General features: G+C 38.9%; 1 protein-coding gene across 18 annotated transcripts in view; it reads left to right on the top strand.

Annotated features, from left to right (window-relative positions):
• The first annotated feature begins 1,227 nt into the window (after nucleotides 1-1,227).
• The window catches only part of LOC106880867 (dual specificity protein phosphatase CDC14A), a 385,993-nt gene continuing 374,289 nt past the window's right edge, over nucleotides 1,228-12,931 (top strand). For 6 of the 18 annotated variants that reach the window (XR_008264592.1, XM_052969515.1, XM_052969513.1 and 3 more), the window contains exon 1: nucleotides 1,229-2,306. Coding sequence is in view for 13 of the 18 variants with exons in the window: in XM_052969515.1 (XP_052825475.1) it covers nucleotides 2,231-2,306 (76 nt within the window). In the remaining 5 variants the exon portion in view is untranslated. Of the gene's footprint in view, nucleotides 2,307-12,931 lie in introns of all 18 variants that reach the window. The other 12 variants (XM_052969523.1, XM_052969521.1, XM_052969516.1 and 9 more) reach the window with 3 other exon arrangements.

The following is a 12,931-nucleotide window of genomic DNA, read 5'->3' as shown; positions in this document are numbered from 1 at the left end:
AAGCAGCTTGATCATGGGAGTCTGGGGCAGAATTCAAGTTATTAATTCTGTAGTATTAAGTTGCTGAGAGTTAAATCTCTTTGTGGATGCTGACCTATAGCAGATTATTTCACGTGTTGGAGAAATTCAGCTATGATTGGCAATTGTACAAAATTCCTCATCAACTATGTAACATAATTACTGAACAGCCAATGTGGATGACTCAGTGTGGTCAGCAAAATTTCTTTTTTATCACACAGTAAATTAAAGAAGGGATGGACATAGTTTGAACAGCTAAATTCGTAGACCAAGACTGAGCTGCAATGAAATGACCACAGATTTGGATTCTATCCTCCAAACTACCTGTAGCACAAGAGGATAAGCTTTTCATGGAAGGTCATGGTATGGTCAAACTAATCAATTCCAGGTACATTACTGGACTCTCGAAGGAGAAAAGGAGAAAAGGCAGTCAGTCGTAACAGGGTCTGAATTCAGAACATGGATACTGAAGGATATATTTTTTTGCTCTATTGAAATATTCTTTGGTAAAAAAAATAAAAGACATACAAAATTTAGTGAAACTGAGAAGGAATTATTGTTACCTTCTTCTAATTTTTATTATAGATTCCTTGTCACAACGACCACTTGTTCAGAAAGATAAAAAGAAACAAGGAAGTGAACAATAAATAACAGAAGTAAAATATCTGAGTTTAAGGATGATTATAAATTCATCTGCCATCATGACCTGAATTCTTTTGACATGAATATATGAAGTTTACTGGAATGTGAAGAAATTTTTAAAAGAACCCAATGATTATTCAACTTGCTAAATTTTCAACGTGTATTTGTTTATGTCTTGACATAAAATGAGTTGGGAATTTTTATTTCTGAGAATTCAAACCGCCAGACCACTACTATTAGCGAACAAGCAACTGAAGAGGATTTCATAAGTTATTTTTTAAATATAAAAGTACTCTATATTACAGAAGCTGAAATTTTGTATATTTAGTGCCGTGTTTAGTCGTTTGTTTTGAAAGGGTACTGTTATTACAACAGTCACACTGACACAGATGCTGGCAAAAATAACGGAAAGATTGCTGAGATATACCGATAGGAAGAAAAACGAGTTCAATAATGTAAGTGGGCGAGCGAGGAAATATAAACGGTTTTGATTGGACAAAAATTTGAATTGTCATGACGACATCAATTACAACGCGTATGATTGGTCGAATTCACGGTCTGTCGTTCGATTAATGGAATATATACATGGTCGTTCATTTTGTTTATTTTTACTTTTATTTCTTTCTTTGTCAGTCATACGCGCACACGCTCACTACTACCAGCAGTATCGGCGAATGAATGAGATAAGCTACTAAAAACAGCCGCTCACTTCCTATTATCTTCCTCCTCCTCCTGCTGCTCTTCATCATCACCTGAAGATAACTTGTGCAGTGTGGCGGCAGCGGCTCTCTTTCTTGCTCTCACTAAGCCACAGGTATATACATGTAATATCTTCAACTCGAGTTCTACTGCTACTTACTTTTAAAGTAAATGACAATTGGAAGAAATATATTAAAACGAAAATAAGACCCGAAATGTCACCTTTTTAAGGCTGTGGGCAAGATGAATAATAGATCGACCAAAATAATTTCAGGCTGCTGTCATTAAAAATAGCTAACTTCAAACGGTGGCTGAGCTGATTCTAGGTGCATTGAAATATGGTTTTAGGTGAAAAACACAACGGTAGAACAAAACAAAGCTAGAAAAGAAAACTTTGATTTTTTTTTTAGCATTTTAATACAATATACATAGACACACATTCGCACACATAATATATGTGTGAGGTGTGAGTGAATATATATATATATATATATATATATATATGTATGTATATATATATATATGTATATATCTGTGTGCGAATGGTATGTTTAAAAGAACTTGTCTATGTCGGTCGGCTCTTGACAGGCTGATCTCGTTAGTTTGTGGAAGTCTTTACTTGTTGGTGCAAGTCTTCGTTGATTCACATACACATACATGCACACACATACACCTCAACCACTAAATACGTGTTACCTATGTTCACCAACGTAATAACAGGCGAGCAGCACCACTAACAGTAACTGTCAACGCTTGTTTACTCCCTGTTATTGCTTCGATTATTTATTGCCGTTTATTTCACTTTCTGTGTCGTCTAAAATCGTGTTTATTCCTCGTCTTTGTGGCGTGACTTTAGCTCGGGCATCTTGTTATGCCTCTCGGACTAGCTCAACAGACTATGGCAGATGGATACGATATGATAGGAGGTGCAGCCGAGTACATTCCGGGTAGGTCTATTTATCTAATTATTATTTTTCTATATTATATACTCACACACATATACATATACACACGCATATATATATATATATATATATATATATATATATAAATGAACATTCATACTGAAACATGTATAATATAAACACATACAAACATCTTCATGCACACATAGATGCTGTGCCTGCATTTATATATATATATATGTATGTATGTATGTATATGGTTCAACTGTTTTCTTAACATAAACTGTTGATGGTGAAAAAAATACATCGTTTTGTTTTGACACTGATTTTGAACAGGTCATCCACCAGATCTTCGACAGTTTCTTATTAACTGTGTTGATGTTTAGCCAAGTGAGTCTTGATCGAGTTGATCTGCGATGTAAAAAGTAAAACACGTTCCAGCCATGACCATCTCGACTTATTTCAGACATGGTGTAATGATGACTGCCAATATTCTACACCCCTCCCTTTTTTTTTTTTTTTTAGAAAAGACAGCGACGGTGGGAGATGAGGGAGATCTGATTGTTATTTCTAAGTCCTAGCGACTTCGTAGAGGTCCGTCGTTGTTGGGTCTGTGTCTGTGCATCGCTAATAGTGGACGATAGAAGTGATCAAACAGGGGTATAACTAAATACTGCTTGTAGTATTTAGTTATATCGCTATTCGTTTTGAGTTCAAATCTCGTCGAGGGCTGAGAAAATAAATACTATTGAAGAATTATAGTTAATCTAATCATCTATACTCTTCCTCAAAACTTGTGCCAAGTCCCTATTATAACGAGGGGACAAATATTTTTAAGAGCAATAAGGGTGAACGGAATTTTGGTTTTTGATTGAAACCACTTGGCTTAACTTTTCAAAACTAACAGCCCTTGGAAAAGGCATAATATATAGCTGACACAACCATCACAAAATTTCACATTTTAAAGCTGGCTAAGACCATATAAGAAATGAAAATAACATGAGGGATCCTATTAAAATATTAAGAGGAAGCATCTCACTATTAATGATCAATATTTATCTATTGATTGATTGATCGAATTTTCGGTATTTACTTTTCTGTCTTAACTACTCTTTATTAAACCTTGTCTTGCCAATCTATATATAAACACCAAAAACATTTCTCATTTCAAACTTGTCATATATGCTCAGTGGGACACACTTATAAAATTCCCCTGATTTAAGTCTAATTCCGCCCTCTAATTAAAGTTTAGGCACGGTCTAGTATTTAGATTGGCCGCTTTCTCAATGTAACCACTTTTTATTACGACAATGTTTAATCATACAACAATGAGACTAGCTATAGTCTGTTTAATGCTCCTGGGGTATAATGAATGCCTAAACTTCCCATATGTGATCGTCATATGTTTGCCATTCAATATTACTATTGGTATAATAATGTCCCTAGAAAAGAATGAACACCACTGCTTTCTATATTATTGTTATAGTAATAACCAGATCGTCTCGTTTATGTCTGCTGTGTTTATTATTAAACTTTGATTCATTATATAACTTGTTATCAGGTTATAATAATTACAGTCTACTATGTTAATTATTCAACAACAACGATGTATTGTAGTCAGTTTTGCATAATAATTATTCCTGGCTGGTTGTCAGACCTCATCTCTATTACTACAACCATTGCATAACAACGACAACTACGTTCACTACTTCTTGTTGGCGCTCCACTCACAACTTTACTATCATCGAAACTACCGAATGTAGCTTCATTAGCTCAGAGTATTGTTGATGGGGAGTGAAATTTAAATATTTCGAATAAGCCTTTTTTTTTTTTTAATGTCGGTTGATAAAAATTAAGTACCAGTGAAGTACTGGTTCGATTTAGTATTCCTCGTTAAGCAACCAAAATATGAATAAAATTATTATAGATGACACAAAATTAAGAAAAAGAAAAAGAATCAAAACAGAAAGTAACAGCCAAACGCAAACACACATCACTAATTTTTCAGATATGCAAAATGTCATTTTTTAATGTTTTAGTGGGCAAAATTTCGGAGTTATCTTGCGGTCTTTAATTTGGTTACGCAATACACATTCTCAGTGATTCAGTTAAAATATCTTGGTGTATCATTGATTGTTGCAAGTGAAGCGTAAGGATTATAGGACAATGTGTACGTTTCAAAGCATCACTGGGAACACTTAATTAACTTAAGACTTAGTTGATCGTTTTTATCGTACTAACATTAACTGATCTTTAGCTATACTAAATCAACAAGAGATGAACTGGTCAGGAGTTATCATACTACTCGCTCATGGGGCTGAATTATTGTTATTAGAACGGTCGCATTGTTGAAAACTGGGACTTTGTGTTATCAGTAAGACAACTGTTAATTTCCTGTCTTTTGCTTATAAAACACACATTGCGTAGTCTTAACTAAAATCATTTCACTATAGGGCACTGTCAAGTCTCTTCATGTGAGTACTCTTAGGCAGCAGACAGATGTTTAGTTATTTTTTTCTATATTAGACGGTATATTAGGGTATTAATTAAAGTATATATTCAGGTATATAAAAACAATGAACACCTGCCTAATGTAGAGGGTATTCGTTGTTTCTATAGCAATAACAACATGAGACAACATTGTTCTGTATTCTTACATGGGATGTCAGTCTCGCGCAAGTTGGACTTAACACTATGTCAGTGAAACGCTCCTAAAACAAACGAAAAACCAGCCTTGATGTTCATCCCACTGATATTGATGAAATAAATACCAGTTAAACCGTTTAGTCTGTTGATCGTTCTCGCGTGCCAATAGAAAGAATTGAAGGTAAATTTTTAGATTAACACCCGCACGATTTTCAAACCCTAACCGTAACCGTAACCTAAAACCCTAACCGTAACCCTAACACCCTAGTGAAAATCGTGCGGGTGTTAATCTGAAAATTTACCGAATTGAATATTGCATTACTGTCACTGTTAACACCAGTGAACGCTCAATATCCCATTGTGGTATCTCTACATCTAAATAGACTGGGCCATTTCAGATAGCACAACCCTAATGACAACATGTAAACAGGAAATCTCTCAAATAGTCATCACCCACTTCCATTTTGACTTGACCATCCACAGCTCTCATAAATACTAGATTTTCTGGGATAGGGTGGTGATAATACAAATACCTGCACTAAGATGTTATCCTATCCAGGAGGCAGAGGTTTTCATCTACTTAGTGTCGCAGGACATAATCACTGACTCAAAAATGAAGGATACTAAACTCAAATAAGCTCTACAACATGTCTACTGAGACACGAACTAATGTAAGAGCAACTTGAGCCAAACGGAGGAGTTGCTGAGGAGCTTGATCATAGCCAGATATGAGCAAAACAAACATAAAACAGGGAGAGCTTTTATGTAGTTGCTTGACCTGGTAGAAATAGACCCCAAATGCATCCATCCATCTTCTTGGGAGGGTTGTAAGGGATAGGTACTTTCTCCATAGTGTTCTGTTAGAAAAAGAATGGTTGTTACACTTTACAGCTGGATTCTCAGTGTGCCAAACTGAGACTATGGATAATAGCAAACTATCTCATTCTTGGTCTACTTCTAGTCCTCCTACTGATTGGCTCTACTCGAGGAATCTATCTTGCAATTCTTTCCTGCAACATTCTAATCACATCTGTAATATTGGAACTGTGACCTCCCAATGTGGAGAAGTAGCTGCTCAACTTGGAGAGACTCCCTAATCTCCAACCTACATACCCTGTTGAGTAACATTATTCCAGAGATCCTTTCAAGGAATCCCATTTCAGCCACTCGTATTTGCAACCATACTCTTTTGATCATTACCCAACATTCATAGCCATAGATAAAGATAGGCATGGAAACTGAACTGAAGATAGCAAGTTTGGATTTTTTATCAACCTCTCCACTTCTCAGGATCAAATCTTATGCTTTACTGTGCCAGCACCTGCAATTCTAGCCTCCAGTTCAGCAACCTGGCACCACACCAAGCCACTTTCATCCACAGCATTGCATAAAGATGAAACTGATGAACAAAGCAACCTCCATTCCATTTCAATAGAGTCTGCATATTTGTTTCTGCCTAGCTTCCCACTTTATCCTGTAAGTTGCACTGGACTTCGCAGTTTTGTGAGTTCTCCCTGCTATTGATGGGTTCTGGTTGCAAATGACTAGGTGCCTATCCATCTATAGTTTAGCCCTCTCTTTGCTTGAATGTTCAGTACAAAATTAAAGGTCCAAGACCGCCAATCCTCTCAATCACTCCTTTCTATATCCGATGGTCAGACCAACATGTACATACAATTTTTCTTGTAAGTCAAATGACTTGGTCTTAACTAGATCTAAAGCTGCAGTAACCTCATTCAGGAAGAATTTGTATTTAGCCTCACTGTTTGATGCATATATTTCCAACTGCCAGAGTGGGTCTTCTTTTAGCCTAAATTTCAGGAGGCAATCCCTCCAGTTTAGTGGGATCTAGTCTATAACACAATCTGACCGCCAGGAGCTTGTGAGCATCCCCAGTAGTTGGCACTACTCCTGAATAGTGGAGTTTCCACCTTCCAGCCAAATCTATCACATCCAAGTCACAACCTTGTAGAGGAGACACCAACTTTATCTAGTCTGTAGCATTTGGCGACCTCCACTCATTCCTGCTCTTTACCTATAAAGGTTCATTCCAATTCTCAATTACAATTAGTAATGTTTATTCACTCTTGGACCTACTTTGTGGTCCCAGGACATGCATCCTTTGTGCTCCCACCCCACACCTTCCAGAATAGGTTGCAGGCTTATTGCTGGTTGTACCAGCATTGAGTGGAAATTGTAGTCCTTTTTGCAAATAAACCCCTCTAATTCCAAATACATTCTTTGTTAACCTGTTTGTTGGTCAATATGGTGTTGTTATTCCTTTTGTACCCTTTCCATGCTTTGGTGATCTTATTTACACCAGATACCAAACTGGTATTTGTGTTGGACATGCAGATTACACTCCAAATCTCCCTCAAATTACCCCCTACTATTTTAAAAAAGAGAATGAAATGTAATGTAGTATTATGTAATGTATTATTGGAGACACAATGTCTGAAAAAAAAATGGGACAGCCATGACTAGAAAACCTTTGGTTGTGGGGCTGCTTGATCAAAGCTGAGCTGTACATTTTCTTAGGTTTGCATTAACTATTGTAATATCATGTATCTTATGTCATCATCATCATTATTGTCATCTTTGGTGTTTTTGCAACCACTTTTCTGGTGATAGAAAGTAATATGATCCAGGAGACAGAATAATGATAGAGACACAGAGTGTGTGGGAGAAAGGATCAAGAATATGAGGGTAGGAAGAGCAAGTTGAAGTGATGACAGGTGGAACAGGAAGGCAGAATGGTCCAATTGATCCAATGTGTCCTCTACATAGGCTTCAAGATGAGCTGGATGATCGAGTGAGGAGGGTGATGGTAGAAGGAATAGAAAGTTGGCAAGACCTGCACAGATGATGGGTGTTGGGTGTAAATGGTAAAGATAAAAGTGAAAGGGAGATAGGAAGTTAAAAATTCATGGTGGAGGCATCACTAGCAGACATGGCAATGAAGCAGTAATGTGCATTTAGTATTCTCACAGCCACTCCTGGATGATTTTCATCTGACACTGATACATTTTTGTTTTTAAATACCTCCATGAAGAATATTAACTCTGGACAAATACTGCAGTTAATTTGCATTTTTATCTTGTGATATACTTTCATTAAGTAAGGTACACTCATGGATATTTTAATCTAATACTGCTTTGTTGCATATAACAGATTTTTTTATTAATGACATTATTTCTCTCTAACAATGCAATAAAGCATTCCTTGATGATCCATTGTGGTTAGGTATTCATTTGCACTTGAAATAATCCAACGCAGATTTCTAAACAACAACAATGGTGAAATATATAGTATATATGGTAAGAAATATGTAGTAATATATAGTATACTATATATAGTCAGAACAAATAATATGACTTTGTGTTTATCATGCCATCTCAAGACACTGAGCCTTACAAATGAGATGACTAAAGACTAAGATATCTGGTGCATTGCTGTACTCAAGAAGACCTGTCTACACAGCAGAATTGATACTGGTGCTGCATAAAAAGCACTGGTGCTGCTGATTCACAAAAAAACATTCAGTACACTCAGCGGAGTGGTTGGTGTTAGGAAGGCCATCCAGCCAGAGAAACCATGCTAGAACAGACAAGGAGCTTGGTATGGCCCCTGACCTTACCAGCTCTGGGCAAACTGTTCAATGATGCTAGCATGGAAAACAGATGTTAAATGATGATGATGATATAGGAAGGCTAACAGAGAAAGTGTTTGTATGTGGAAGATGTACAGGAGCAATAAAGACCACAGATACACATGAAACTGATTTCCCCAAATGTCCAAGTAGATCTCTGGAAGTTGTAGATACATTTTGTTACCTAGGTAATTAGCAGTAATTTTTATTACCTAGGTGAGCTAATTAGTGTAATTGCTTTAGTAAGAATAGGATAGAAAGTTCAGAGAGCTTTTACTTCTGTTGGCAGCCAAATGTCTCTCTCTGCAAGGTAGTGAGATGTGGGCCTTGAATGTGGAGGTTGTGAAGGCTGGAGAGGAATTAAGCTGGTATGCTCTGCTGGATGTACAGTGTCAGCATGCATGTGTGACAGAGCACTGGTGTATTGGGAGAGAAGTTGGGCATCAGAGGAATTATATGCAGTGTTCAAGAGAGGAGTCTGTGCTGGAGAGAGAGAGAGAGAGTGATCAAAACTGAGGGCAGAAACAAGTGTGATGCTATAGATGAGATACATAGTTATTCAGAGTGAGGGAGAGAGAGTTAACAAGAAAGAGGACAGAAACAGGTTATAAAGGAGATACATGGTTACAAAGGGAGAGTGATTAAGAATGAGGGCTGAAACAGATGTGCTGCTGTAGAGAAGATACATGGTTACCCAGTCAGAAGGAAGGACACGGGAAAGTGAGAGAGTGAGAGTGGGAGACAGCAAGAGAGAGCAGGAGAGAGATGGTGGAAAAGTGCCAGGGTATACTCACAATGAATGGGGATCAGAGCATAGATGAAATGGTAGAGTAAAGAAGAGAGAGATAAATGGTGACAAGTGACAGGGCATACCCCCAAGGTATGGAGATCATAATATACATGACAGGGTATTGCCAAATAGGTGTGAGTAGGGAGTGGGGGTGGAGAATGCTATGACTGGTGAGAACTTGGATATATAGAGGGGGTGGGGAAGCAACAATGCAGTGAGCAGAGTAGTGAGGACAAAATTCGAGAATGAAAGATAATTACAGTGTATGAAGAAGAAATGTGAAGAGGAGAAGAGATGGAGTTAAGGAGAAGAGATGAAGTTTGGTCTGTTAGGGTAGAGGGTGTGAAAATTTCTAGGATGCAAAACTTCTAGGAATTCAGTTCCACTAATGTGGGTGAGTCTTCTCTAGAACTTCATTTTGCCAGATGTCTCAGTCCATTGTCATTTTCTCCATGAGCCCCAACATACTGAAATTGGTCCTCACCACTTCTTCCCATGTCTTCCTGGGTCTTTCCTCTTCCACAGGTACCATCCACTTTCAGTGACCTCATTTCTTTATACCACTATTTTCATTCATATGCATCACATGTCCAAACCATTGTAGTTTCCTCTCTATAGACTAGTGATTCAGTTTGTCCCCAGCGAACTGAATCACTAGTCTATCACTGTATACAAATAGAGTAAAAACTATTTTTGGATATGCCCCAATAAAGCATTTGTAAGAATAAATTCAAATATGAATTAGAAGTAGCATTAGTGTTCTAAATATTATTGACTGCACATACTTAATGTATGTGTTTTGCTGGTTTTTTACGTTTTTTGTATATAGTCATATTGGCAATTCAGTTTGTCCCCTGTTCAGTTCAGGTATATGATGCTGACAAGTCACAAAAATGGCAAAATATCAGTATCCATCACCCCTGAATGGGATTAGGGGTGAGTTGTCTCGCCTGTCTGTGTCTTTTGGGTGTTTTAACACTCAACACTCTGAGGGAGTCATCCCCACTGTGCTACACTGCCGCATACTAGTGAACAAGCAAGACTACATTAACTCTAAGGCCCTTTGATTCTAGACCTTGCTTCCAAGGCTGAAATTTCTTCTCTAATTCTGCTAGTGTTTCAGCTATAAGAATAAGGTCATCAGCATATTCCTCTGTTATTGCCTGGAGGACTATGATGAACAAGAGGGGGCTGAGGACTGATCCTTGGTGAACCCCTACTTGTACCCTGAATTCCTTGCTATACTCGTTGCTAACCTTCACCTTACTGACAGCATCCCTGTAAACTTCCACACCTGAAACTTCTCCTCTAGTTCTCATAGTGACTCAGCAATTAGAGCAAGGTCATCAGCATAGAGGAGCTACCAGGGGCATCCTGTCTTGAATTCCTGTGTTATTGCCTGGAGGACTATGATAAATAGGAGGGGGCTGAGGAATGAACCTTGGTGGACCCCTACCTCTACCCAGAATTCTTCACTGTACTTATTGCCAACCCTCACCTTAGTGACAGCATCCCTGTACATGGCTCGCACAACTCTCACTAACCATTCATCTATCCCTAATTTCCTCATTGACCACCAGATGAGGGAATGGGGAACCCTGTCAAAGGCTGTCTCCATGTCAGCATAAGGTTTATCTTTGGCTAGATATTTCTCCTGCAGCTGTCTTACCAGAAATATAGCATCAGTGATGCTTTTCCGTGGCACGAACCCAAACTGCATCTCATCTAAGCTGACTCTCTCCCTAATTAGTTGGGCTATGACCCTCTCCGTGACCTTCATTACCTGGTCCAACAACTTGATACCTCTGTAATTGTTTGTGTGTAAAGCGTCACCTTTACCATTGTAGCAGTTGACTATGGTGCTGCTACACCAGTCATTGGTTATGACTCCTTCGTGTATCACCTGGTGAACTATACGGGTGACTAGGCTATAGCCGAAACTGCCAGATATTTTGAGCATCTCTGCAGTGATTCCTGATGGCCCGGGGATTTCCCCTGTCTTCACACTCTTAATTGCTTTATCTACCAAGGAACTGTCAATTTGGATAGCTGGTCCCTCTGTTGGGTTGACGTTCGGCAGACTCTCTTTCTCCCATTCATTCTCTTTATTAAGCAACCTTTCACAGTGGTGTCTTCAAACCTCTCTCTTTGCAGTTTTATTTAGTGCAAGTGAGCCATCATCCATGTGGACACATTTCTCTCCTACGACATCACGATTTTCTCTCACACACTGTCTTGCAACACAAAATACTTCAAGTCTTTGGTCCTCACAGCGCAGAACATTGGCAAATTTTTTCTTATCTGCTTCCCCTCTGGCTAGATAAACCTGTCTCCTAGCTTTCCTTCTAGCAGTCTGATACCATTCCCTGCTATCCCCATTCTTCCAGTCCTTCCAAGCCTGTTTCTTTTGTCTAATAGATCTGTCAACCACATTGTTCCACCACCACGTTACTTTGGGTCATGAGGGGACTTTGCACCATCCATAGATCTGGTCAGTGGCTCTCAGCAGGTTGTCCCGTAGAAACCTCCAGTTGTTTCCCACATTATGTGATGCTATATCCCCTTCTATTTCATCGAAAGCTTCGAGTAACATGTCTCTAAATCTCTGTCCAATTGCAGGATCTTTAAGCTTCCAGACCCTTCTCCTCCAAGCTGGTCTACTTCTGGGCATCCATTTAACCCTGATCCCGAATTTGCTAACTAATAATCTGTGTTGAGGGGTACATTCTTCACCTGGGAAGGTTTTGGCATTTATAAGCAGCCATCATTCCCTTTTTCTGGCGAGGATGTAGTCAATTTGGCTAGTATGTCTGCCGGAACGGTAGGTGATTAGGTGACATGCAGGTTTATTGAAGTTGGTATTGAAAACCATAATATCATTTGCATCACAGAACTCCAGCATTGCGGGAAACAAAGTCATAGCCTCCATGTACGCCATGGAAGCCCTCTACATGTTGTCCAACATGTCCATTGAATTCACCAGCCACAAAGAGGAGGTCCCTGTCATTCGTCAACAAGGTAGTTTGCAATAGGGTGTCATAAAATTGGTCTTTCTGCCTATCTGGTTCCTGGTTGAGGGGCATAGGCCAAGATGACGGTAGCTAACCTGTGGTGAAGCACTAATCTAATCTTAAGTACTCTGTCTACCTCGATTACCTTATCAACCCATTTCTCCGCAAGAAGTATACCCACGCCCCTGACCCCTTGATGTTTCCCAGCTCTAAAAATCTTGTACCTGTGTTCTTTGCCTATGAGGAACCTAGCGGAACCTTCTCTCCACCTTACTTCTTGGATGCAGCACAAATCTACATGTCTCCGTTCAAGCATCTCAACAATCTCACCAGACCTACCTTTCAGTGTGCCAACGTCAGGTGTGGGCCTGTGAGACCCTGGGATGAGGAACAGCAGTGTCATGTACCTGAAAAGAAACCTTGCATTTGGCAGAATTCATAAAGAAACAGTAGCCTACAACCTGCATACACTACACCATTTTTATGCACTATATGATTGATAAACTCTGGGTTGGGGTGGGGATGGCATTAGGCCCTTAGAAGTGTGTTCGCAGGAGACAGCCAAGGATAA

Source organism: Octopus bimaculoides, chromosome 7 (genome assembly GCF_001194135.2).
Source record: "Octopus bimaculoides isolate UCB-OBI-ISO-001 chromosome 7, ASM119413v2, whole genome shotgun sequence".
NCBI classification, from domain to species: domain Eukaryota; kingdom Metazoa; phylum Mollusca; class Cephalopoda; order Octopoda; family Octopodidae; genus Octopus; species Octopus bimaculoides.
The sequence above is the reverse complement of the archived record's forward strand: the minus strand, read 5'-3'. Positions and strand labels throughout refer to the sequence as shown.